The 25,682-nt window shown below is 44.5% G+C and overlaps 1 protein-coding gene across 7 annotated transcripts in view; it reads right to left on the bottom strand.

Moving 5' to 3' along the window:
- The window catches only part of LOC138751857 (disco-interacting protein 2 homolog C), a 661,234-nt gene extending 635,562 nt beyond the window's left edge, over window positions 1-25,672 (bottom strand). For 4 of the 7 annotated variants that reach the window (XM_069914705.1, XM_069914708.1, XM_069914707.1 and 1 more), the window contains exon 1: window positions 25,369-25,671. In XM_069914705.1, coding sequence (XP_069770806.1) covers window positions 25,369-25,453 — 85 coding nt within the window. In that variant the 5' untranslated portion in view covers window positions 25,454-25,671. Of the gene's footprint in view, window positions 1-25,368 lie in introns of all 7 variants that reach the window. The other 3 variants (XM_069914706.1, XM_069914711.1, XM_069914709.1) reach the window with 2 other exon arrangements.
- Between the last annotated feature and the right edge of the window lie 10 nt (window positions 25,673-25,682).

The raw sequence follows: 25,682 nt of genomic DNA, 5'->3' as shown, positions 1-25,682 counted from the left end.
CCTCAAGCCAACAAACTGCTGTAGTCCGTTCGTAAATACGAGTTGTCCGTAAATTGTACACTCATAGCCTGTACAAATCAAGACTATATTTCTTATTGGCACACCTTGAAAAATCACTGCATGTGCAGGTAATAATGGGGTTAACTGAGCAGTGAGGTGGCAAAATGTTTAAACAGAAAACATTTTTTTTTAAAATGCAAGTCCTGAAAATATGAAACAAAAATCAATAAATCTCGTCAGGCCCACTGAATGGTATTTTGTTTTTATTCAAGACAAAAAGTCAAAACAAAAATTGTAAGGAAATATGAAGAACAACATAATTTAAATGGTACACATTTGGAACTGATGCAAGGAGAGAAAGTTGGGTTAATGCTAATCCTTCAAATGTGTCAGGACAAACTGACAGAATTGCTAAACTGCAATGCCATTAAGAAGAACAAAGCAATTATTTTAAATACAGGTATATAATCTTTTATCCGAAACCCTTTTCAGAATTTGGGATTTTTCTGATAATAGAATAAGAGTAAAACAGCAGTACCTTAAATAATTGTGTTGATTTCAGATTCGCATTAAAAAAAAGACACAGTCCAAATAGAAAGAAGGGACTCTGGATTGGGGGGAGTGGTTATAGTGGCACTGAACGGGGGGGGGGAGGGGGGTGGTAAATGGAGTGAGATAAAGATAGCCCCTAAAATTACTACCATACTTTTTATTTACAGTAAAACTTCAAACATAAGATGGCTTAAATTAAGGTAGACTCCTGAAAATATGGTGACCCTCGTCTTCAGGATGGAATCCTTCTTAAAGGCTTCTTCCAGTGGTCATCAGGTTCCCGGGCAAGAGCGGGGACCGCGGGCTCCCAGCAGGACTAGGGACGTCAAGCTCCGGGCAGGAACGGAGACTGTAGTCGGGACCGGCGACAGCAGTGGGGATGTGTCGGTGACCGGTGGTCATCTGCATCAAAGAAATCACTTTGAGCTCCTGGCCAGAAGCGGGGACCTCAGGCTTCCGGCACGTCTGACTGGTAGGAGCTAGACAAGGGTGGGTCATGTCAGGTCATGTTTGGTGACAAACGTAAGCTTTGGTGTGCAGACAACATCCATGGAAAAAAGGTTTGGTTTTCGGAGGTTTCGGTTTTCAGAATTTCGGATAAAAGATTATGTACCTGTATTTGTGTTTACTAGTTTTCAATATACCTAACACTGCATACATATGAAAGAAAATTAAAAGGTGAACTGGATAGAGAGTTGAGGGAAGACATTGAAAAATGACAGTGCTTTGCAAGGGCAAAACAGTTAGCTTCACAAAAGAATCAACATCGGTTATCCACAGTCTGTGAACTAAACCCCCGCCCCACCACCACTCTCTATTGTATTACTTCACAAAGTAACTAGTTTGGAAAAAGAATGAAAGAAACATTTCACTTGCATCGCACCAATCACATCTTTTATATCCAAAACTAATTCATGGCCAAACGATTATTTCTAGTCTACTCATTATTATATAAGCGCAAGTGCAATCTCTATACTTATAGATGAGTCTGTTGTCCAGTGCTTTTGCATTCAAAAATTCACCCTGAAGACGAAACAGACTATGTCTATATACAATAAGACCAAGATAACATCCAGTCTTATGCTGATAAGTCAATCATAATATTCATGTCATGAGTCCCAGACCCTTAATGATCACAAGTGCTTGAAATTTTAACCAGTCCCTTTTGACAATCTAAAGATTTTAAGACCAATCTATCAGGTTGAGCATGCAGTGGAGCTGAAGTGGTGGGGGGGAGGGGAAAATGGGATTGGAAGAAATACATTTGGGTGGCATTAGAAATTTGACTGAACCAAATGGAGATATCTTGCAGAACAGGTCAGGGGGCTGAGTATTCTGCAGCATATGGCAATGAATGCTTGCCTTGCCAGCACCACCTACAACCTGTGAAATTAATTTCAAAAACTTCTCACCAAGTTTAAATCAGTGCTAAAATACCAACTATATTCAGTTGATGAGCAGCTCCATTAATAACTTTGAGCAGTGTTGAAAGGCAGAAAGAAATATTAAACTCGTATTCTCAAAAGAGAAATGGGGTCTTTGTATGTGTTGATCTTCCTTTCACTGTAATCCTACCCTTTGCAAACTGTGTTCTTTACATGGCTGTATGCATGTTGGGATAACATAGTACGCCCTTCTCATTGTATCAATTTTAAATTTAAAAATGTAGGGATGCAGCACAGTACCCATCGTGCCTGTGCTGACCAATTACTCCCAATTGGCCTACAGCCCCAGTATGTTTTGGAGGGTGGGAGGAAGCCAACACAGACAAGGGAAGAAAGTAGAAATTCCTTGCAGACAGCGCCGAATTTGAACCCAGGCCGTTCCCTCTGTAACGGCATCGTGCTAACCACTGTTCTAGGTATTTTGTGACAAATAAGCAAGTTCCAGTTCTTAAATCTGGCAAATTAACTTTCAATGTTAGCCGCAAGCTTTCATTCAACATCAGATTATCCACTGTTTCTTTGTCATAATTATTATGACGACAGTTCAAGTGAAAGTATAATTTCAGTTGCACATTTATGATTGTATGAAGTTCTATTACTTCCAAATTTGATCTTGCATACACAAGATCTTCTCACAAAAACTTCAATCTTTAATTCAATCCATTCTCTTTGAAGTTGACATTGGAAGAAGGTGAGTGGAAGAACAACAACAAAAAAGCAATCACAAAGTAGTTTTCTACCAATCCAACAATAAGGCATTTTCACAGCATTTAAATCACTGTGAAACACCCAGCCCCCAAAAGCCTTGAGGATTGGCAACCGAATGCATGTAATCAAATGATAGAGAGAAAAAGTTATTTTTATTGAAATTTTTTAAAATGCCTGGTTTATGATCAATGACTCACATATGAAATCATGGAGAAATGTGGCTTGATAATCTGTTTTCCAAAAATAGAATTTCATTTGCAGATTTAAAAAGCTCCCATCTTTTTTTCCCTACAAACAAGTACAAATTACAAAAGGAAATTGCATGGCCATTGCAATGCACCTAAATGCAATCAATGTGGATTCCCAAATTCATATTTAATGATTACCCGCTGTTTATACATGCAGATTTCATATGGAGAGGCAGACCTGGTTCTGAACCAGCTACTCTAAAGTTTTGCTGGGATCAAGACAGGGTCAACCTCTGGTAATGTCGATGGGTAAAGTGGGTCAAATGACCTTCAGATCTGTGCAAATCTTTCGAAAAGTCTGCAAGACTAATTATATATCACTTTCACTCTCAAGAACAGAAGAAATAAGAGCAGGAATAGTCCATCCGGCCTATTGATCCTGCTCTGCCATTCAACGTAAAGCACAGAATTCTGTGGACACAGTGGTTGCGGTAAAAACACACAATGCTGGAGAGACTCGGCAGGTTAAACAATGTCCTTTATGTAGCAACGGCAGAGATAATACATACCTGATGTTTCGGGCTTGAGCCCTTGACTACATAAGGATACGGTTTGACCTGCTGACTCTCCCTGCCATTCAACGTGATCATGACTGATCTGATAATAGGCTCATCTCCACCTACCTGCCTTTGCCCCATATCCTTTAATTTCCTTACTGTGTAGAAATCTATCCAACCTTGTCTTAAATATATTTACTGAGAAAGCACTCAACAATCTGACACAGGCGACAGTTCAAACACCTTGTGCAATTTATAATGAGAAAGGAACTGCATTTGTGTCCTAACCACTTCAGTCCAATAAGTTGTTACAATTAATTGTTGTACATTAAGAAGTGATAGGTTAAAATCCATAAAAGGCAGCCACATAAAGCAAGCAGCAGAAACCACCTCTGTTTTGGTCCATTTTATTTAGTTATTTAGTTTATAAGCCTTGAGGATTTCTTTTAATTGCATCTTTTTTTTCACATTGTCTATTTTATTGCCATCTTTGGAGTAAACACGATGTGAAGACTGATTCTGTGGAACGTGGTGTTATTGAAGTATAAACAGGAAGGTATAAAAGCAAAATGGTGCTGAACATTAAGCCGGTCAGGTAGCATCTGAAGAGAGAGCTGCAAAGAACCAGTTGTTAGCATTTCAGGTCAATGACCTTCCAACAAGCCTGTAGCACGAGCTCTAAGAGAATGTCATGAATGCATCAGCTGGTGGGGATTTTTTTACCCCCCCCGATAGGTGCTATGCGACTTTGCTGAATTTATCCAACTTCAACTGATTTTAACAACTGTTGGTTGGGACTGCATCCATCATTCATTCGTTGCCTGCACAGCCAGTGAATTGCAATGGCTCAGGTGTTACTGCCATTACCCAGTCTTCTCAAACCCCTGATGTCTCCACCAAGAAGCACAACTTGTACAAGTCACATTGCATCCAGTTGCAAGATATCTCCATTCTTTCATCACCATTTGGTTGACAGAGTGCAGTTTTCCACCCAAATTTCAGTTTTTAATCAAAGGGAAAGTATTCCATTTTGCCTTGATTTGACGACTGTTCAGTGTAGTGCTGATGTATGATGAGCTGAAACCAGTGAATAAACAGTTTTACAAGGATCCGCGAGCCTGGCAGGAATAGAGTTTGAAATGTGATACCTGAGTTGGGCACCTGGGAGAACCTTGATCAAAAGGACCATGATTATGAAAGGGCAACTAAGGACATGCAACAAATTCCGTCTTTAAAAGTGACTGCCATATTCTAAAATATGAATTAAAATTATTTACATTTATATTATCCACAATATTCTGTTTTGCATTAACTCAAGAAAGCAATGCCAATTTTTAAACTTTGAGGACTATTAATAACATGCCCCAAACAATTCGGATCCAATGCAAAAGAGCCAAATCTCACCTATGGTGTACTGTTCCATACACAGAAACACTAAGAATCTTTCACAGTAATCTGAATGAGCACAAGGGGAAAAAAAAGCAAAAAGTTTATAAATTATATCCAATGAATTTCTTTTGAAATGCAGTGATTGCCATGTCACAAAGGTGACAGGAGGTTATTTTCAGACAGTCAGTGCAGATGAAATCAAATATGCAATCACTTGGGATATTTTTGCCCTGTTCAATAGCTCAAGGGAAATAGAAGTTAGATATTTCTGTCATATAGGAAACCATTCATTTGACGAATTGTTAATTGCCACATGATCTACTGGTACAAAAAAGAACACATTGAATAAGCTCCATCTCTCTCTCACACACACACTACATCTACACACACACCTCCCACATGCTACATCTCCCATCACACACACATGCGCTGTAGCATACACTCACATGCACAATACACACAAGCTACATCTCACACTCACAGACATTTACACTCCTGTTATGGGTCATATTATATTTTTATTATATATAAATATGTTTTTAAAAGAGATAGATTGGGGTGGGGGGGGGGGTTTAGTGTAGGTCACCACAAACAGAGTAACACTTCACATCTCATTTAAAATGTAAGAGCTTGGCTGAAGTCAGTCATACAGGCACCAGTGGCTTTACAAAAGACAATGGGGCCGCTTTGAAAGGAATTTTCAAAAGCAGGTGCAAATGGAGGAGTCTGGGCTCAAGTGCTGATAAGATCTTTCAAAGATTGGGTTTAGAGCCCTGAAAGGAGTTCTGGTTTTTGACACACAGAGATAGAAAAAATCAAACAGGATTTATCTTGGAGAGAGGGAGGACAATTCTGCAGTGGCTTTTGGAAGCTGTAACATGACAAGCCAGCAGGCTTGTGGAAAACCCCATTTTGAAGACAGGTTGTGAGTTCTGAGTTCAGCCTGTTCAAACTCTTTATAGTCCTTACAAGAGGAAATGGCTGGCTAGAGTGTTTCTCCTGAAATAAGGGAAACAAGAGGAACTCTGTGGTGACCTGGAAGAAGAGGTTATCATTTGAAAACCCATGATAAGGCAAGATTTTTCAGCAAGACACTGAAGTGTCTGATCGGAGGGAATCAGTTTGTGTATGTCCAACGAGCAACAAGTATCTCTCTCTGAAACCAACAAGAACCTTCCTGAGTGGTAACCATTTACCTGTAAACACCAGAGCCTGGTGCAATTCATAAACGTTAAATTCTGTACACAGTATAAGAATTGTCTGATACTGGTGAACTTGGAAGAGTGAGAAATGAGATTGGACTGTGAATCAAAGAACTTTCCTGAACATACACACATTACATACACGTACTCATAGAATTAGAAGGAGGTTAAGTTAATACCGTGCATCTTGGCGCCTCACAGTTTGGCGGGCAGCAGCCTCCTTTGAAGAAGACCGCAGAGCCCACCTCACTGACAAAAGGCAAAGGAGGAAAAACCCAACACCCAACCCCAACCAACCAATTTTCCCTTGCAACCGCTGCAATCGTGTCTGCCTGTCCCGCATCGGACTGGTCAGCCACAAACGAGCCTGCAGCTGACGTGGACTTTTTACCCCCTCCATAAATCTTCGTCCGCGAAGCCAAGCCAAAGAAGAAGAAGTTAATAGTAATGTTAAAATTTGATGCTGGTTTTATGTTTAAAGAAATTAAAAGCAACTTTTTTTTTAAAGTAATCATTTATCTTGGTGAATTTCTATTGCTGCTGGGTTTTGGGGCCCTCTGGACTTGTAACACTCCACACACAGACATACATACATACACAACATATACACAGACACACATGCACATACACACACACACACACACACACACACACACACACACACACACACACACACACACACACACGCCACCAAAATGCTACAGGGATTAAGGGAGAAAACTTGCATCTTGGAACACAGCCATTTAATTTGACAGCAAACATTCAGCTTCATTTTCATTCGACCTTCACACCTTCAAAAGCAGATTAAGGTGCGGCTCCAGAGCTCTCCCATAACCAAATCAGCACAGCCAAGTGCCCAACTCAGGGATCACATTTCAAACTCATTCCTGCCAGGTTCGCTGATCCTTGTAAAACTGTTTATTCAATCGTTTCAGCTCATCATACATCAGCACTACACTGAACAACCATCAAATCAAGGCATAATCTTCAAACAAGAACAAAATGGAATACTTTCCCTTTGATTAAAAACTGAAATCCCTGTCTTGCTTCCACATAGAGAAAACCCAATGCAGGCCAATGCCCCACAATACTAGCAGATGTTGCCAACGTCTTACTCAGCAGGCCTTTCAGACACAGCGATTTCTAATATGCGTGATAAACTAGACAGCCATATGGAACACACAAACATATTATCCCTTTCTTCCTCTATCTTCTACCAACACAGTTTACACGGGCGTGCAGACCACATAAAAGCATTCTAGTCATGAACTTTATCCAACTTCATTTTATTTGTGAACAGAAAACACCAAAAAATTGTTTAAAATTATATTGCGGTCTATTTTGCAAGGTATGTTGCCAACAGTGGTCTCCAAGACAAATCAGTAGTTTCTTCACCTTTTTTTTTACACAAATTCAATGCACTTTAAGGTTTCTCAAAACTAACTGCTTATCCATTAAAACTGAAAGATGACATCCAAGCAATGACTGAAATTATGGAAAATCTCCAGTAGAAGAAAAATTGAATAAAACCATAACAGAGACTGTTTAAAGTTAGTTGTGTCTTCAGTTACAAACAAAAATATGCATGCAGCACACAGATCAATTAAGTGGTAAATAATTCACAATGCAGTTCTCCCTTGATCACAAGTAGAGGAAGGATATCCACACACTTCTCCAATTTATTTGTATGTAAATTAAGGTTTGGTTTGCCAGAGGCAGCTTCAGCATTGTTGCTCTGTCAATAGATCTGTTGGATGCACAAGAACAAACTGGATTGAACTGCAACATTAATTTGTTATAACCACTTTCAATAATACAACATGTGGATTGATAAGGAGTCAGATACTTATTCACTGAATCTTAATGCTCGAAACAAACAGATTATTACAAAATATGTTCTGCAGAAATTTCTGGGTTTTTTTTCTGTCCCATATCTAAGTTACTCCATCTTTTACAATTCACCAAAGGAAAGCTGGAGAGGATGAGGCAAAGGGATCTCTATTACTGCATGAGGCCTTGATGGAGGGCAGAATCCTGAAATGTTGGTTATGTATCTTTACATTTGCTACATAAAGTACACTGTTTGACCTGCTGAGTTTCTACAGCATTTTTTTTCACTTTAAGCCTAGACTTTTATTTCTGTCAACAGGCTTAAAGACAGTTTCTTCCCCACAGCCATCAGGTCTCCTGAATGAACCCCCACAATGACGCTATCATTCTGCCCTTGCTTCGAACTAATTGATGTTTTGTTTTCCATTGTAACTCAGTTGGCAATGCCAACTCAGTTTATAATGCCAACCATCCTTCTTGCTGTAAGAATGCAACTTCTGAAACTCTATGCACATGACTTAATAGCCCCTTTTACACAGCACTTGAAAGGCATGTTTTATTCCCCTTTCAAGTGTGTGAAAGCATCGAAGGCTGATTGGGCAGCTTCGATCCCCAAGGTAAGGTAGTCTCAGCGGTGGAGTGTATTGGATTCATGAAGCCAGATTTTATCAGTTTTGTGTGAACAAGCAAGCCGGCTTCCAGAGTGGGGTCGTGTATACAGCAATAATGTGGCTTTTCAGTGTAAAAAGGTCTACTGATTGCATTTGTTTGCGAACATCAAAATAACCATTCACGACTGTTGTAACCCTGAATTAGGAAAAATGCAGACAGCAACGGGCATCTTCAAACACCCAGATATTAATATGGTGACAAATTTCGATTTATTATTGCAACTGAATGTTGATACATTTACCTGATTTTTTTTAAAATCAGAAATACCTATTTTTGTCAAATTCCATAACTGAAAAAAATTACGAACTGACCAAAACAAAAAATCAGCTGCAAATTGCACCATATGGTGGTCAAAGTTTTCATCCAACTGTTTAATCAGGAACTTAAGGATTTGAAAAATACACTGTGCAGAAAATCAGAGCATCCTGTTTAAAGTTGTATCAAGTAAATAATGCTGACGTCCACCTGCTTCTTGCGACTGACTCTCTCCCTCTCCAATCCACTACTGCACACCCACGCCCCAACCTCATCGCCAACATCAAGAATCACAAAATTCTGCAGCTTCCTGTTTCTATTCAGGAAATAGTGCAAACCAATTCCATGTGTTCAATTTCCCCAACCTCTATGGGAATGAGATGCTACTGGCCCAGGATTAAAATTAACTAATGTGACTGCCTCACAAAAAATAAAACCCTCAAAGCAGATATCAAGAGCAACCTGTATCCAGCATCCATATCAAATGTTTGGTCAGGGCATTCAGAGATGACAGATTAAACTGGACAGGATGAAGGCAGCATCATACCGAAGTTAAAAATGCAAGTTGTTTTCCAAAAAAAAATTGCTCAAAATAGATGAACTTATTTCTGATAATCCTTTAAATAACAGCTCAAATTCTTTACAATGAAGACTTATTTAGGCCTTGAAAGATTTGCAAAAACACAAAAGATCTTAAGTATTAGGTGATTTTCAAGAATGGATTCAGACTGCCAAACAGAAAATTAAATGAATTAGCAAGTAATATTTATTTACAGGTCGAGGCATCACAATGAATTTCAGCTCACATCACTTCAGATGAAGTATAATTACATATTGTGTTAAAAATGATGGAAATTTAATTCCTTACACTGAACTGCCACAAAATTTGAAGAACGACATTTCTGGAAAACACGCAAGGCACAAAAATATTAATTTATAACTTTTAAAAAAGAGATTGCTCCCGCTTTAATTAAAATATATAATGACCTTGTAATTACATTTCTAATCACTGGTATGGGAGTAGCCATCATTTTTGACAAACACAATCTGCTGGAAGAACTTGGGGTCAAGCAGCATCAGTGGGAGAAAAAGTTTTGGTTCGAAACTTCAACCTTTTCTCCCACTGATGCAGTTTGACTCCAAGTTCTTCCAGCGGACAGTGTCTGGAATCAAATTCCAGCATCTACAGTCTCCTGCGTGGCTTCAGACATCATTTTAGAACCTGTGAACTTGCACTCATTTCCAGTAAGCCTAGGTACAGAAGAAATCTAGCTCAACATGTATGGATTATCCAGAGAAAAGAAACCCCTTCACAGTATGCAGGCCTGTGTGATACAAAGTGCACAAAAGCTCATTTTCCAGGGGAATATCTTAATTCCAGGCCTTTATTAAAAAACTTTGGTTATTACAAAAGAATACAGGGAACATTACTACATAGTATAGGCCCATCAGCCCACATTGTGCTAACCTATAAAAACCTACTCCACTCCTATCTAAATTAAACAGGAAAGTCTACAGATACTGTGATTGTAGTGCAAGGCATAAAAGTGTAAACCCTTCCCTCAGTTACAGCCTATTACACTCAATTTTTCTTGCAACTGTGCCTACCCAAAAGTCTTTTAAACGCACTTAATGGGTCATCCTCCCCAGTGCACCCAGCAATGCACTCCAGCCACCCACCATTCTGTGGTAATAAACCTTCCTCCATTCACCTTAAATGGATATCCTCTGGTATTGGACATTGCCTTCCTGGGAAAAAAGGTGCTGGCTGTCACCCTATCTATGCTTCACATAATCTATTAAGTCACCTCTCATCCTCCATTCTTCCAAAGAAAATAGCCCTTGCTCTCTCAACCTTTCTTCATGTTATGCTCTCTCATCAAGGCAGCATCCTGGTAAGTCTCCTCTGCACCCTCTCCATAGCTTCCACATCCTTCCTATAACAAGGCAACAAGAACCAAACACAATACTCTTAACTCATAATATTAGAATTTATTGCAATATACAGTGTACAATGTACATATGCAGTGAAAATTTATACACTTCTATTAAGCCACCACTCATCCTCTGTCGTTCAAAGAGAAAACCCCCAAAACACTCAACCTTTCTGGTGTGGTCAAATCAGATTTTAGTAGAGCTGCAATGTTTCCTTGCAGATCTCGAAATCAATCCCCCAGCTGATAAAGGCCAGCATGTCATACACCCAGTTACAATCTCATTAACTTGCATAGCAACCTTGACAGATCTATGAACTTGGACCCCAAGAGGCCTGTATTCCTCCACACATTTAAGAATCCTGCCTTTAACCATGAACTTCACCTTCACGTTCAAATATCCAAAGTTAATCATTTCACACATTTCCGGATGGAATTCCATTTTTCACTTCTCTACCCAACCCTTTATCCTTCCTATATCCTTTCCACTTCTTCACCCAGGTCATTATTAAAACCACAAAGAACAGATCCCTGCTCCACACCACCACTCACCGACCTCCAGAAAAAAATTAGCTCCATCTGCTACCATCTTTTGCTTTCTGTGTGTAAGCCATGTCCAAATCCACATTGCTAGGTTTCCATGGATCCCTTCCTGGCTAAATATAATTCTCATGATCCCAGTCTGATTTTTGCCTCCAAAGCCTTAAGTATATTGGGTCGGCGGGGTTAGCATAGCGGTTAGCCCAACCTTGTTACAGCGCCAGTGAATCTGGCCCTGTCTGTAAGGAGTTTGTATGTTCTCCCTATGTCTGTGTGGGTTTCCTCCAGGTGCCCCAGTTTCTTCCCACCATTCAAAACATAACGAGGGTAGAATGTCAATTGGGTGTAATTGAGCAGCACAGGTTTGTGGGCTGAAAGGGCCTGTTACCATGCTGTATGTCTACATTTAAATTTGACTAACTGTTCCACTCTCCTGTCAACCATGGTTCTTTTACCCTATCATCCTTTCCTTGTCTCTGTGAGATAAGCCTATCCAGAACGCCATGCAAGTGGTTCCTAACTACCTTTCATAAGACTGCTGTGCGTTTCCCCAAGAACATCTGTTCCTAATTTACACTCCCAACTTCCTGCCTAATCCCATCGTAATGAGCATTTCCCTTTTAAACAATATTGCACACTCCTATCCTTGTCAATGACAATGTTCAAGGTCAGGGAGTTGTGATCACGTCTCCAAAATGCTCACCCACCGAGGGGTCTGTCACCTGATCATGTTCATTGGACAGTACTAGGTCCAGTAAGGCCACTCCTCTAATTGGACTGTTCTCCTTTAGTCTCAGAAATCCTTCCTGGACAAACAAAACAAACTTTGCTCCATCCCCCTCTATCACTGAGAAGGTGTCAGTCAATATTTGGGAAGTTGAATTCGCCCATGACAACAATCTCATTTTTCTTTACACTTTTCCAAAATCTTCAAACTCCTCGGCAGTTTGGAGGCTATTGGGGTGCCTATGCAATCCTTGCTTCACATTTATGTTGAGCAGTGCCTCATAGTGCCCTCTGGAGCCGATGGAGGTGGGGCGACTGAGGCCATGGTGCCTCCTGTCATAAATACGCGGGAGAGCAAATGGCCATCTTCCCTATCCATAATTCCCCATACAGCTGGAACTGCTCTGTGTGGGGGGGGGATTATGGCCATTGCTCTGCTGCGTTTTGAGCTGCTGACGAGCGGCGTTAAGGCCCAAGTAGCCCAGTGAGGTGCAAGAGCAGCTCGCAAGGCTGTCACACCATGCACCGGCTGCCCTGCCCTGTCGACCCCTGCAGGCTCCCCCCCCCAGCCCTGACGGGTCCCAGTCCACACCTCCCCCACCCAACCTGATGGATCCCACCAGCTCCCCTGCCCTGAGGGGGTCATGGAGGGAGAGGGGTGAGTGGGTGGGAGAGAGAGATGGTTAGCCAGCTGACAACGTCATCGCAACTTCATCAGGCCGTCCCTAGCCAGCCACTTGCAGCGACACTACGTTCATGCAGGGTGACCAATGATCCTTCCCCAAGAGGAATTGCAGTTGGCGCCTTGGAGCCAGCCACAGGACATAGAGGCAAATCTCCTGACACAAGGGCGGATAATCTCTGCCTTTACAGTCAGGCTTTTTCGCTGCATGAAAGGGCCTATTGATTCAGAACACAATCACCTTTTGCATCTGTGGTGCTATCCCTCAATAGCAATGCCACTCCTTGCCCCTTTTATTCCCCCTGATTCTGAACCATCCTGATGTTAAGTTTAACACCACAATAAAGAAAACTCAAGACGACCACAAAATGGCTGGCCTAAACAAATTACAGGTTACAGTTCACACCTAGACTCTACAGGGGATAGGCAGCTGCTGAGACTAACAAATATGCAAAACACTACTTTCAAATACGAATATACAAATTAGGAGCAGGAACAAAGTGAAAACACAATGCTGGAGAAATTCAGCAGGTCAAACTGTATTTTATGTAGCAAAGATAAAAATACATAACCAATGTTTTGGGCTTGAGCCCTACATCACGGTAAAGAAATCTCTTGGTGCCTGCCACATTGACCACCGCCAGTGGGCTGATATCGCCTCCAACCATGCATCTTGGCACCTCACAGTTCGGCGGGCAGCAACCTCCTTTGAAGAAGACCGCAGAGCCCACCTCACTGACAAAAGACAAAGAAGGAAAAACCCAACACCCAACCCCAACCAACCAATTTTCCCTTGCAACCACTGCAACCGTGTCTGCCTGACCCGCATCGGACTTGTCAGTCACCAACGAGCCTGCAGCAGACGTGGACATACCCCTCCATAAATCTTCGTCCGCGAAGCCAAGCCAAAGAAAAGAAGAAATATGAAGTAATATTTGACATGCTGAGTTTCTCCAGCGTTGTGTTTTTTACTTCAATATGGTGTCTACAGATGGTCGTGTTTAACTCGATTGTTTCCACAAACCTCGTCCATCGATCACAGAGATTGATGATCAATGACTCGCGTCAGAGTACAAGCTTTAATCACATAAACTGCAGACATGTCTCTCGTGGTGCTGGCCCATTTCTGAGGGAGATACTGAGGTAGGGGTTTTGGGCGTAACCGCCTCTATGGGAATTCTCAGGAGAGGAGTTACAGGTACAGGGGTGAGCCAGCCCATACAATACATTCGTATTAGACAGCATAGCAGTTACATGGTGGTTCCACCACATTCATCTCTTCTTTTTTTAAAAACTGAGTCCGGTGGGTGAAGTGGATCTGTGGAGAAAGACATTTGCATAGATGTATGGACTGGCCAGTCCGAACCTCCCTGATCTTCCCTAACTCCCTCCCTTGGATCCTCCCTGGATTTTCCCAATAAAGGCTGGCGTGCCCGGACTTGCCCCCTCTTGCACTTGTACCTAGAACCTGGCCAAGCAGTGTATCAGTAATGCACAGGTTTTTGGTAATTAAAGCCGTTTAATCACTCCATCATGTCAACGTGTTTATTGTGTGCACCACGATCAAAGTCCATTACAGGTTCAGCCTGCCTGGTTGTCTTGTCTGCCGGCTATGGTTCAGCTGTTGGCTCCTGAGCAGTGTTTTGCATGACAGGCTGGGTCTCTGGTGGCTGAAAAGAGTTAATAGGGTCAGGGGGGAAGGGGGAAGGTGTGGGTCATTCAATCTGTGGTTGGGGCAGGGCCCCAGGTTGGATTTGGTACCCAATTGTGTCACCGGTAGTCGTGGAGGGGCGGGGGGTTCTGGTTGGTCAATCGAGGGAGTTCCAGCATGCACCAGGAAACAGTCCATCCATTCTGGTACACCATGTAAGCATACTGGGGTTCGCGTGGACCTTCTCATCCAGGGGATCAGTCTTATGGTTCCTGGTATGTCTCCAGAGCAGAACGGACCCTGAGGTCGTCAGCCAAAACAGCAGCATGGTCCCAAATGCCGACTTCCTGGGGAAGAAAACAGCCTTCCATGCGGGGTAGCTTTTGTAGCGGTACAGAGGAGGGATCTGGTAGCGTGGAGAGCCTCTGAGTGGATCTTGCCACTGGGAAACAGCCAGACCTTTCGACCTGAGGGATGGGAGGACTGCCCTCCAAAAGATGCCATTTTCCTTCTCCACCTGGCTGTTCTCTCGAGGGTTGTAGCTGATAGTCCTGCTCATGGCTATATCCTTTGCCAGCAGGTACTCGTCCCTCATAAAGGAGGACCTATAAAGAATATAGCAGGGGTATCTGATGACCATGGCCATGGTCATGTCTGGGCAGGGGATGGCGAACGAGAAACATGAGTACTCATCACCGACATTGAGAAGTTGGTTGGGGGGTAGGGGGCCCTTGAAGTCCTTCTTCCGGCCAGTAAAATTGCAGTTTGCACTCCACACAAACCAGGCAGTTCCTTGATGTCCTCGACTGAGTAAGGAAGGTTGCAAGCTCTAATGAAGTGGTAGAGTCTGGCGATCCCAAGATTGCAGAGGTTGTTGTGGAGGGCTTGGGGGCAGTCTATCTGTGCATTGGCACATGTCCCCGGGACAGTGCATTAGGGGGCTCGTTGAGCTTCCCAGGCCAGACCAAGATCTCATAGTTGTAGGTGAATAGTTCAATTCTCCACCTTAGGATCTTGTCATTCTTGATTTGTCCCCACTGTTTGTTATTAAACATAAAAGTGGCTGCACATTGGTCAGTCAGCAGGGTGAATGGTTTGCCAGCCAGTAGTGCCTCTAGTGGCATACAGCTTCCAAAATGGCCTGGGACTCTTTCTCAATGGCCGAGTGCCAGAGTTCTGGCCCTTGAGGGTTCAGGAAAAAAATGCCATGGGCCTGCCCGCCAGGTTAACTGTGGCAGTCAAGGCAAAGTCAGACACATCACTCTCCACCTAGAAAGGGATGGATTTGTCCACAGTGTGTATCGTCGCTCTGGCGATGTCATCCTGGATTCATGTGAAGGCTGCTTGGGCTTGTCAATGGGGGAAATTTTTGGTTGTTTTCACCAGGAGGTTGGCCTTATCTGCATAATTAGGGACCCACTGGATGTAATAGGAGAACAACCCCAAACATTTTTTCAGGGCCTTGAGGCTGTGGAGCAGTCGGAGTTCTAGCAGGGGTCACGTACAATCAGAGTCGGGCCCAATGACTTCATTCTCCAGTACGCAACTGAATAAAGCCAGATGTGAAGTGCAGAACATGCATTTCTTCTGGTTATTCGTGAGGTTGAGCTTTTAGTCCATCTGGAGAAATTTTTGTAGGTTGGCGTCATGATCCTGCTAGTCATGGCCACAGATGGTTACGTTGTCCAGATAGGGGAACGTTGCCTTTAACCCGTGATCATCCATCACCCTCTGGAAGTTGAAAACCCCAATGGTGAACCCAAAGGGGACCCAGAGGAAGTGGTAGAGGTGGCCACCTGCCTCAATTACCGTGTATTGGCTGTCCTCCGGGCAGATCGGGAGCCGGCAGTATGCTGATTTAAAGTCGATGGTTGAGAAGACCCAGCACTGGGCAAATCAGCTATGCAGGGGAGTGGGTAGGCTTCCAGTTTGGTGAATTGCTTGATGGTCTTGCTGTAGTCTATGGCCATGCAGTGATTGTCCCCATTCTTTACCATTACCACATATGCTCTCCAGGGACTGGTGCTAGGTTCTATAAACCCTTCAGCCAAAAGTCATCCCCAGGGCTGTATCACCTGCTTTTGGTGGCGACAGGCTTGCAGTCAGGGGTGAGGTTCATGAACAGGGCAATGGTGGGAAGCAGAGGGTGGACAAACCACAGGTTGTGTGCAATGTGCAAGTTTCAGGATGCCGATTGGCCGTGTTCATCAAGGAGGGCAAGTGGTTTAAAATTTGGTCATTTTGACCGTAAGGGAGGGGCGAGGTCCATTATATTCCATTAGGAACTCGTGTTGGCACTGAAATTCCAGTCCCAATATGACCGGTGCACAGAGTTGTAGCATAATGAGGAGTTTAAAGTTTTTGAATTAAATGCCACGCGGAGTCAATGTCACGGTGCAGCTGCCGTGGATCTCGGTTGAGTGGGATCTGAATGCCAAAAAGGCTTTGCTCTTAGCTGGGGTCACTGCGAGGGAGTGGCGCCATACTGTGACCGGGTATATGAAGGTCTCCATGCTACCAGTATCAAGCAGGCAGTTTGTAATGCGACCTTTTACCTCAATGTCCATCATAGAGCTGGCTAACTATGCAGACTCTTCTGGTCCAGGATGATTGAAGCCAATGTCTGGTCACTGTCAAGTTCACTGCTACTGTACTGGCTCGATGACACACTCCAAGATAGCGGCCCCCATGTCATGCATGCAGTGCTGTTCCTCACCGACAGAAGTGATGCCGTCCCAGGTTGTTGTCCCCATAGTCCCACCAAACCATCCTCCCTGACCAGAAGTGGAGCCAGAAGTGACGCGGTCCAAGAAGGTGGCAGCTGCCAACCACAGGTACTGCTGGAGGAGGGTTTGGACCTACATACCCTTCTATAGTGCCCCATCTTCCCACAGCCAGAACAAGTCGCATCTCTGGCTGGGTAGCTCATACATGGACACCGCATGGCCTCAGAAGTGGCACTTCGGGTGCTCGATGGTGGTGACTTGGGATACTGCATCCCAAAATGGCGGCACCTGTGGTCTCCGTGCAGCGGCCGCATTGCCAGAGGAGATGCCTGCATTTTGTTGTGCTGTTTCAAGTGGTATGGCCAGGCCCACGACCCTCTGCAGGCTCTGATCACCCTTTTCTAGGAGTCTCTGTCGCATGTGATTAGATCTGAAACCAGCTACACACGCATCTCGGATCAGCTTGTTTAAGTGGAGAGCAGCCAAAACCTTTCAGCTCCCACAGGTTCGCCCCAGCTCCCACAGGACCGATTGTGTTTTAATAAATAAATGAAGGTCCTCTTTAGGATTGAATATCATGTTTACTTATTGCGTGGACTCTTAGAAATCTTCAACACTGTGAAAATAGTTTACAAATGTTCATTGCTTGAACAATCCAATCTTGTGTTAACTACATTTTTCAAGAAAAGGATTTGCTCTGATTGTGTACAAATTTGCTAACGCCTTTTGGTCCCTTTCCCTTCCTCGAAATTGAGCTGTCTAACACGTTTTTCTTTTTTGCAACTAAAATTTAAGAAAGTTGCTTAATGAAATTCAAGGTCCTGTCCAGAATTGAACTGATTTGCATTGATTGCGCAGTACTAATGAACTTTAAATTGCAATTATGTCATGCCAAAATGAATGATCTGAAGTATTTTGTCAATGGCACGTCTCAGTTGAATTAATGGGTTTATTCTTTATATTAACTTCCCAAACCAACAGAGTTCAGGGGAGTCACTACATGATCATAATTATCCAGCCAGTAACCAATGGCAATCCCTAGAGAGCAGTGTTTAAAAAAAAACATTACAAGATTTTAAAATGAAATCACTTTGGGCAGATTTCACTCCATTATTATTCTCATCTCCTCTGATGATGACAATAGATGATGAAGGTCTCTGACTCGACAACCTTTCTCAACTCTTTGGTAACGTTGAACTAGTGATTGCTGGTCATTTGTTGCATCAAAATCAAATCATAATTCGATCTTCATTCAGACATCAGTTACGTGGAAATTGCATGGTTGTTGAAATACAGACATGAATGAAGGCCCATCACAGTCAAGGACAATAGGACCAAGAAGTAGACATCCAGAGAGGTGACTAAAGCTCGGTCTGAGTTTGATTCTCATTCGGTCTCACAGCATCCATGGGAGGTAGCTATATTACTTTTGGACCCGAACCCTTCTTCAAGGTATAAGCAAAGAACAGGAAAGTGTCAGAATAAAGGCTGTAGACTGGCAGGGGAAGAAATCCAGACCATCAAAAGATGTTAATTGATATGATAAGAGGAAAAGTCAGAATTGATCTTGGCCCTGTGAAAGGAGGCAGATGGAAAAGGGAAGAGAGAGCAAGAGAGAGAGAGCTGGGGAAAAGGCAACAGGGAGAAGAAGAAAGGTGGGGGGGGGGGGGGTGGGGTGGTGGATCCTAACGGAAACTGGAGGTTGATGTGAATGCCTTCTGATTGAAGATGCCCAGACAGAAGATGAGGTGATGTTCCTCCAATTTGCAGGTGGTCTCAATCTGGCAGTGCAGGAGACCATGGATAGACATGTCAGAAAGGGAACAGTATGGGGAAATGAAATGCTTTTACTCCTATCTGCAGATATTTATGTTTCAGAGTGTTATTCAACCCAGGATTTTAGGAAAGGAGGAAAAGGTGATGTCCAAAGTTCAGATTTATTGTCAATGTACAAACATGACATCACATACAACCCTAAGATTCTTTTTCCTGCAGGCCAGGCAGAATTTTTACCTTTCAGTAGAGCAAAAAAATCTATCAAAATATATATGCAGCAACAAAAAATGCAAACAAACTGATTGTGAAATACGGTAAATAATCAATAATAAATAATGTGCAAAGCTACAAGGCTCAAGACTGAGGAAGGCAAGTTACCAATGGACAAGGATTGTGTTCTCTGACTCCTTGTCAGCTCTGAGGTCGTTGGAGCTTGCAGAGCTGGACCAGTGGAGGGAGGGTGGGGGGCTTGAATTTCAATGGGAATCTTAAACTGGGAGGATGAAAAGCCAAGATTGATCAATAAGCACAATGGGTACAGGTGAGTCGAGTGTACGTCCAGGTTAAATGGTTTTATGGAGGTTTCCAGTATGAAAAGCTAGGCAACCCAGTAAATGAATGAAGCTACAACGGGGATGAGTGATATAAAAAATAAGAAAGAGGGCAGCAGGATCAAAACCATGTAGTATTTTCCCCCTCCTTTCTTCAAAGATTTTAGAATCTGCTGAAGTTTACTTGTCCGTCATCAATTTGACAAAAGTTGATTTTAAAAGCACAGGGCAGAAAAGCCTGCAGACTCTGTGGTTGAGGGAAAAATTAACAGAAGTGCTGAGAAACTCAGCAGATCAGGCAATATCTGTAGGAAGTAAAGGGTAACCAAAGTTTGGAGCCTGAGCTTGACATGAAGGTCAAGGTAACCATGACCTTCTCCGGTGTATTGAACAGGGCAGAGATTCAGTTTATGACCTTCTTAATCATAAAAGTTCTGAGAATGTTTTATGACATCAAGAACATGAAGCAATCTTTGAAAATGAGAGAGCAGGAGGCAGAAACATGGGGGAGTAATTGACATTGGCAGATTTGGGGTGAATGATTTAATGATTCTTATGCACCACCTGGATACTCCATTGTGTGAAGTGGTTCAAAGTGAACGACGAGCCACTACAAAACTATCCCTTCAGCGGTCTAAGTGATAAACAGCTTAATCATTCTAGTGTAATAACTAAAAATGGTCTTTTAACATTTGAAATTTAATCCCGTTTGAAACCCAGGTTTTTGCAGGAGGAAACTAAACCCAACTATATCCAGATTAATTGTTTTGAAATAAATTATCAAAGGTGATTCAAACAACCATGGGACAATAAATATATCAAAGTAATTTTTCTGCAAAGAACAAAATACAATGAAAAAAAAACTCAAAGAACTTCTCCAAAAGAAGTCTGTCCCTTATCCATTTTAATATATACAGTAAAAGTCTTAAAATCCAGACTGCTTGGCGATTAGGTCGGTCCCGATTTTCAAATTTTCTGGTTTCTCGGGCAGCACTTTCAAAATTAAAATTTAAGGAGAATGAAGAGATGAACCAGTAGATTTTGATAGTTTAATAGTTTTTTTTCTATATAAAATGCAAAGTACAAAAAAAAATTATTTGTTCATTTCTGTGAGTTCCATGCATCTGTGGCACTTACGCATGCACACAAAAGCCCACTATATTTTAAAAGTTTGATAAGACCAGATTCTCGTTTGGTCCACATTTCTGGACTGTTACTGTATATTCTCAGCAGTTTCTCCCCCTCATTGGACCTGGGATAAGGCTAGATGTTGCAACAGCAAGTAGCACTTCCTATCCTAGAAAAGCAAATGCGGTGAAGTGCGCCTATATTGTCAATTGCTCTCACTCCTCAGGACCAAAACCAGAAATCCCACCATCCTAATCATTTCAGATCATTCATAAATCACTGTGGTTACATGAGAAGTAAATAATTTAGGTTGTGAACTAATGCAATCACTCTAATATGATCAGTATAGACAATCCTCCAAAATATTAATGTCACATCTGTGGATGGTAACCTATAAATGTGAGAAGACAGAAATCTAAATTTGACAACACTGTAATTTTTCCATTTGTCCTCCATCTCCTGACAGTGATTCCATTCCACCTCCCCCCCCCCCACCCCCCCGATACCCTATTAAAGGGGATAATGTGAAAGATTTTTTTTCTGGTTAAGCAACAATTTAGAAAGGCAATGCATAACTTTACCTAGTCCCACTAGCAACCCTCTTTTCTCTGACTGCCTTGTAATGCTCAGAGATACCATTCCTATGTCCAGGAGAAGGTGTGGACATCTGCCTGGTCAGTTTAGATCAGGAGAAGCCTTTTGACCGAATATCACACAGGTAAATGATTGACATGCTCTCCAAACTGGGCTTTGAGGAGGGACTCTGAGATTGGATTAAACTGTTCTAAATGGACATATGTAATGCAGGCCACATTAATGGGTGAGAAACAGATATCTTCCTCATCTGCTCTGGAACCAGGCAGGGTTGCCTGCTCTCTCCAGTCTTATTTGTGTGCTGCATAGAACCCTTTGCTGAATCCATCAGGAAGGACAAAGCCATAAGAGGAGTGATGTTGCCAGGAAGCAGAGACACTTGAGTCAAGGTCTCCCTATACATGGTTGACATTGCCATCTTCTGATCACACACATGATCAGTCTGCAAATTGATCATCATCTGTAGCCATTTTGAGTCTGCATTGGGATCCATCTACCTGAAGGTGTTGGGGATCATGCTTGGAAAGGCCAAGGCGTGCAACAAAATGTGGTCAAAGCAGAACATCAAGGTCCACCAGAAAATTGGTCTGTGGGCATGGTGCTCCCTCTCAATAACAGGGAAGAATCTGGTCATCAGGTACTGCTGTACATGGCCCAGTGTGGCCCATTTCCCCACACCTATGCCCTAGCAGTCACCAGAGCAGTCTTGTTCATGTGGAAATCCATGATGGAAAGGGTCTGAAGGGTCACCAAGTACTTGTTGCCAAACAACAGGAGTAAGGGTGTACCCTCATGCAGTCATCCTGATGTATGGATGCATCAGGCTGTGTGTGGAACCAAAGTACAAGTGCACAAAATGCCGCTAATGTGCTGAGGTTCTACCTGTCCGAGGTGTTGTGGACCTGCCCCCGTTGCCATGCAATGCCCCAGTCAGTTGGACTGTGCCACACCATCTATCCTTCATGGAAAAGTTTTTCCAAACATATTTGACCACAAGGCCATCCTGCAGTGGTCAGCACAGAACATTGTGCAGACACCGTGAGATGAGAATTCGATGAACACAGTGGGGTGATTCCCGGAGCAGACTGTCCAGGTCATCTGGCAAAATGCCTCATGGCCTGGGCTCACATAAAAGGACCTGGACCTGACCTGGCTGGCATGAGAGGAGCCTTCCTGGTCATATCCTTCCTCTGCAACTGGAGCAATGCACACAATGCAAGTTGTCATAGCGCTGGTGGGACGAGGTGGAGTGAAGAAGGATGCAAGGGTCCTTGTCAAGGTTCATCCCCAGCAGAGCTGTGACACAGGGCTCTGATTTACGGGCTGTTCCCAAGAACACGCACAGAGTCAGAACTGGTGGAAGACCATCAACTCAATGAGAGACATCAAAGTGGTCTTTCAGCACTGGAGATGCAGGGGCAGCATTGCTGCCTACTGGTCCATTCCCAACTGTAGCAATGCGCTGGGTGGGGTATGCACTGAGGTTTGGCACAGCTAACTCAAGGGCGCTGTGGGGAAGGACCAGGGTCTGGAGTCCTTCTGTCACCGTGTACTGAGGGACTGAAACCGATGGGAAGCCCCTCAAACAACAATGTGCCACAGCGGCGGCAACGGTGTAAATAGAAATTAACGCAAGGGATGGAAATGCATGGATATGGAACTAAGTGTGGGAAGAGACTTTTGAACGGTTTTACTCCTGTCAGTAATTTATTGTGACCTTTGATCAGTACCAGAACTGCTGCCTATCCTTCTAGTCGTCTTTTTTTATAAAAATACATACTAATTGATGGGAGCAGATACACAAGAAGTTACATTGCCTGCTTGCCCGCCAAAGCATAGCCTGTTTTTAATTGGGGAAAAAAGGATTAAATTCACTTCAAATGGAGAGGTGACAGTAAATTGATTTCGAATGCAAAATAAGGAAAGAAAAATCGTTGTTAACATCTGTTAGTTGTGAACGTGATGTGATCAGGCTACATAAGGCCCGCTGTGGCATAAATTTCATCGCTACAGCGTTCAGGTAGTGTGGAAGTCACACTGGGTCGATTTCAAACAGTCAGCTGGCAGGCTCCACACACGCTACGACTTCAGGTCAGCCACATGATTACTTGCGTCTGCCACAGCAACAAAACCCCCACGACATTTGGGATCCTCCTTGCGCTGCACAGACCGTTCAGTTGCAAAAGGTTGGGACGGCTCCAACCAATGCGTTGCCAAGACCACACAATCCATAAATGGGCTGAAGCGGAAAACTGCTTTTTCCAAAAAGTTACCGAAAGCGACGCGGTCAAGTCGCGCACAGGCGTCAAGTTTCCAGGAATGGAGCATTTCAATGGGGGGGGGGGAAGCATCCGACACGTTAAGACTTTTGCGAAGTTTAGACTCTGGCCAGTGTTTCTGGCTTGGACTCTCTTTCCTGGATCTCACCGCTGACAAAAACACATGCAGTTGGTTGATGGAAAAATGAGCCAACAGGACTTTTTGTTTTAAAATGCGCTTTGCAGAAAAGTTGGGGCAGAAGACAGGGCGAGTGGGGCAGAAGACGGGGCGAGTGGGGCAGGGGACGGGCGAGTGGGGGCAGGGGACGGGGCGAGTGGGGCAGGGGACGGGGCGAGTGGGGCAGGGGACGGGGCGAGTGGGGCAGGGGACGGGGCGAGTGGGGCAGGGGACGGGGCGAGTGGGGGCAGGGGACGGGGCGAGTGGGGGCAGGGGACGGGGCGAGTGGGGGCAGGGGACGGGGCGAGTGGGGGCAGGGGACGGGGCGAGTGGGGGCAGGGGACGGGGCGAGTGGGGGCAGGGGACGGGGCGAGTGGGGGCAGGGGACGGGGCGAGTGGGGCAGGGGACGGGGCGAGTGGGGGCAGGGGACGGGGCGAGTGGGGGCAGGGGACGGGGCGAGTGGGGGCAGGGGACGGGGCGAGTGGGGGCAGGGGACGGGGCGAGTGGGGGCAGGGGACGGGGCGAGTGGGGCAGGGGACGGGCGAGTGGGGCAGGGGACGGGGCGAGTGGGACAGAGGACGGGGCGAGTGGGACAGAGGACGGGGCGAGTGGGACAGAGGACGGGGCGAGTGGGACAGAGGACGGGGCGAGTGGGACAGAGGACGGGGCGAGTGGGACAGAGGACGGGGCGAGTGGGGCAGAGCCGGATCGGGGGAGAAGAAAGCAGACGAAGGGTTCAACTGGATCGGTCAGCCCAGCGCCGCCAGTTTGAACCCAACAATTCCCCGAAGCTCCTCTGCCGCCGGCTCTTGGGTTCTCTTCATTCCTGTCTGGGAAGGCTGCACAAAGCCACGGGAGGGGAGGAAGGCCGGCTCTTCCTGGAAAAGATGAACCTGCCTTCAGCCTGGGGAAAGAGAACCGTCTCCAACGAGGAGCACAGAAACTCGAGATCGACAAGTCTGAACGGGCGTCGGATTGGAACCGGGGAATCTTTTCAATGGACGGAGAAGTCACCCCCCCCCCCCACACCCCCACCCCCATGGGTTTCGGGTCCAAGCTACTCGATCTCACAGCAAACGAGAGCCCCCGTTTTAATTTGAAAAGCACGACCCTGCTTGCAATTTGCTGAGGTTCCCAGACCGGCCAGCATGAAATGCAGCACAATCCCAGATCGTCCTCAAAGTGGCACGAATTCTCTTCCCACTTTCTATCACTCGGTCTCTTGATATTACAGTCAAACTGCACCGTCTGCCATCCATGCACGAACTGGGATCTAGTCCTGATCCGTCCATCTCTTTGTGTCTCCCACAACACACACGCCTCTCGTGTCAAATGCATTTTTTTCATCTTTAAGTTTGGCGGATAAATTGAGGTTCGTTCATCATTTCCACCCACTGAAAACAACACGAATTGACGCGACGGGTTGCATTTCTTTCTTAAACAAAAAAGCTGATCATGACTTCTCCCCCTTTCACAAATCAGTTGAAATAACAGCCCTCACAACAGCAAATCAGAGGAGCATCTCTCCACCTCTTGCAGTAAAACCGTTAGCCGAGGAGCAGAGCAAAGCCCAGCCCCAACATTATTTTTTCACCTCCTTCGCCTTCAGTGAAGTGTCACAGCTTCAGCTGAAAGGCAACACGGTTGATCATTAATATATCGTGGAGAGGGGGGGGGGGGGAGGGGGTTGGAGTGAAGGTGTGAGCACTCAACACAAGATAAGACAGGGAGAATGAGACAGAGGAGGTAGCAAAGGAGAGAAGCCCCATGAGGGAGGGGAGGGGGGTGAGGGGGGTGAGGGAGGTGGGGGGATATCAGCTTTTACCTTCGGATAATTCCAAATCCAGCTCGGCCAGCTTCGCCCTCACCTCGAGAGGAAGAGCTAGACTATCAAGGCTGCGATCCGCCATTCTCCCTCTTTGTGTCCGAGTGTCGAAGCCACACTTCAGCACTTTGCACCGAGGTCGAGGAGATGCATGATCTGGTGCAGAAGGGGAGGGGTGCTCGTAAAGGGGGAGGGGGGGGAGCGAGGGGAATCTCCACCACTTCACGCCACCGCCATGTCTGCTCCAGCTCTGTCGTGTGTGTGTGTGTGTGTGTGTGTGTGTGAGAGAGAGAGAGAGAGACGCCCGCGCGCTC

The sequence above is a fragment of the Narcine bancroftii genome, chromosome 1 (genome assembly GCF_036971445.1).
Source record: "Narcine bancroftii isolate sNarBan1 chromosome 1, sNarBan1.hap1, whole genome shotgun sequence".
Lineage (NCBI taxonomy): Eukaryota > Metazoa > Chordata > Chondrichthyes > Torpediniformes > Narcinidae > Narcine > Narcine bancroftii.
The sequence above is the reverse complement of the archived record's forward strand: the minus strand, read 5'-3'. Positions and strand labels throughout refer to the sequence as shown.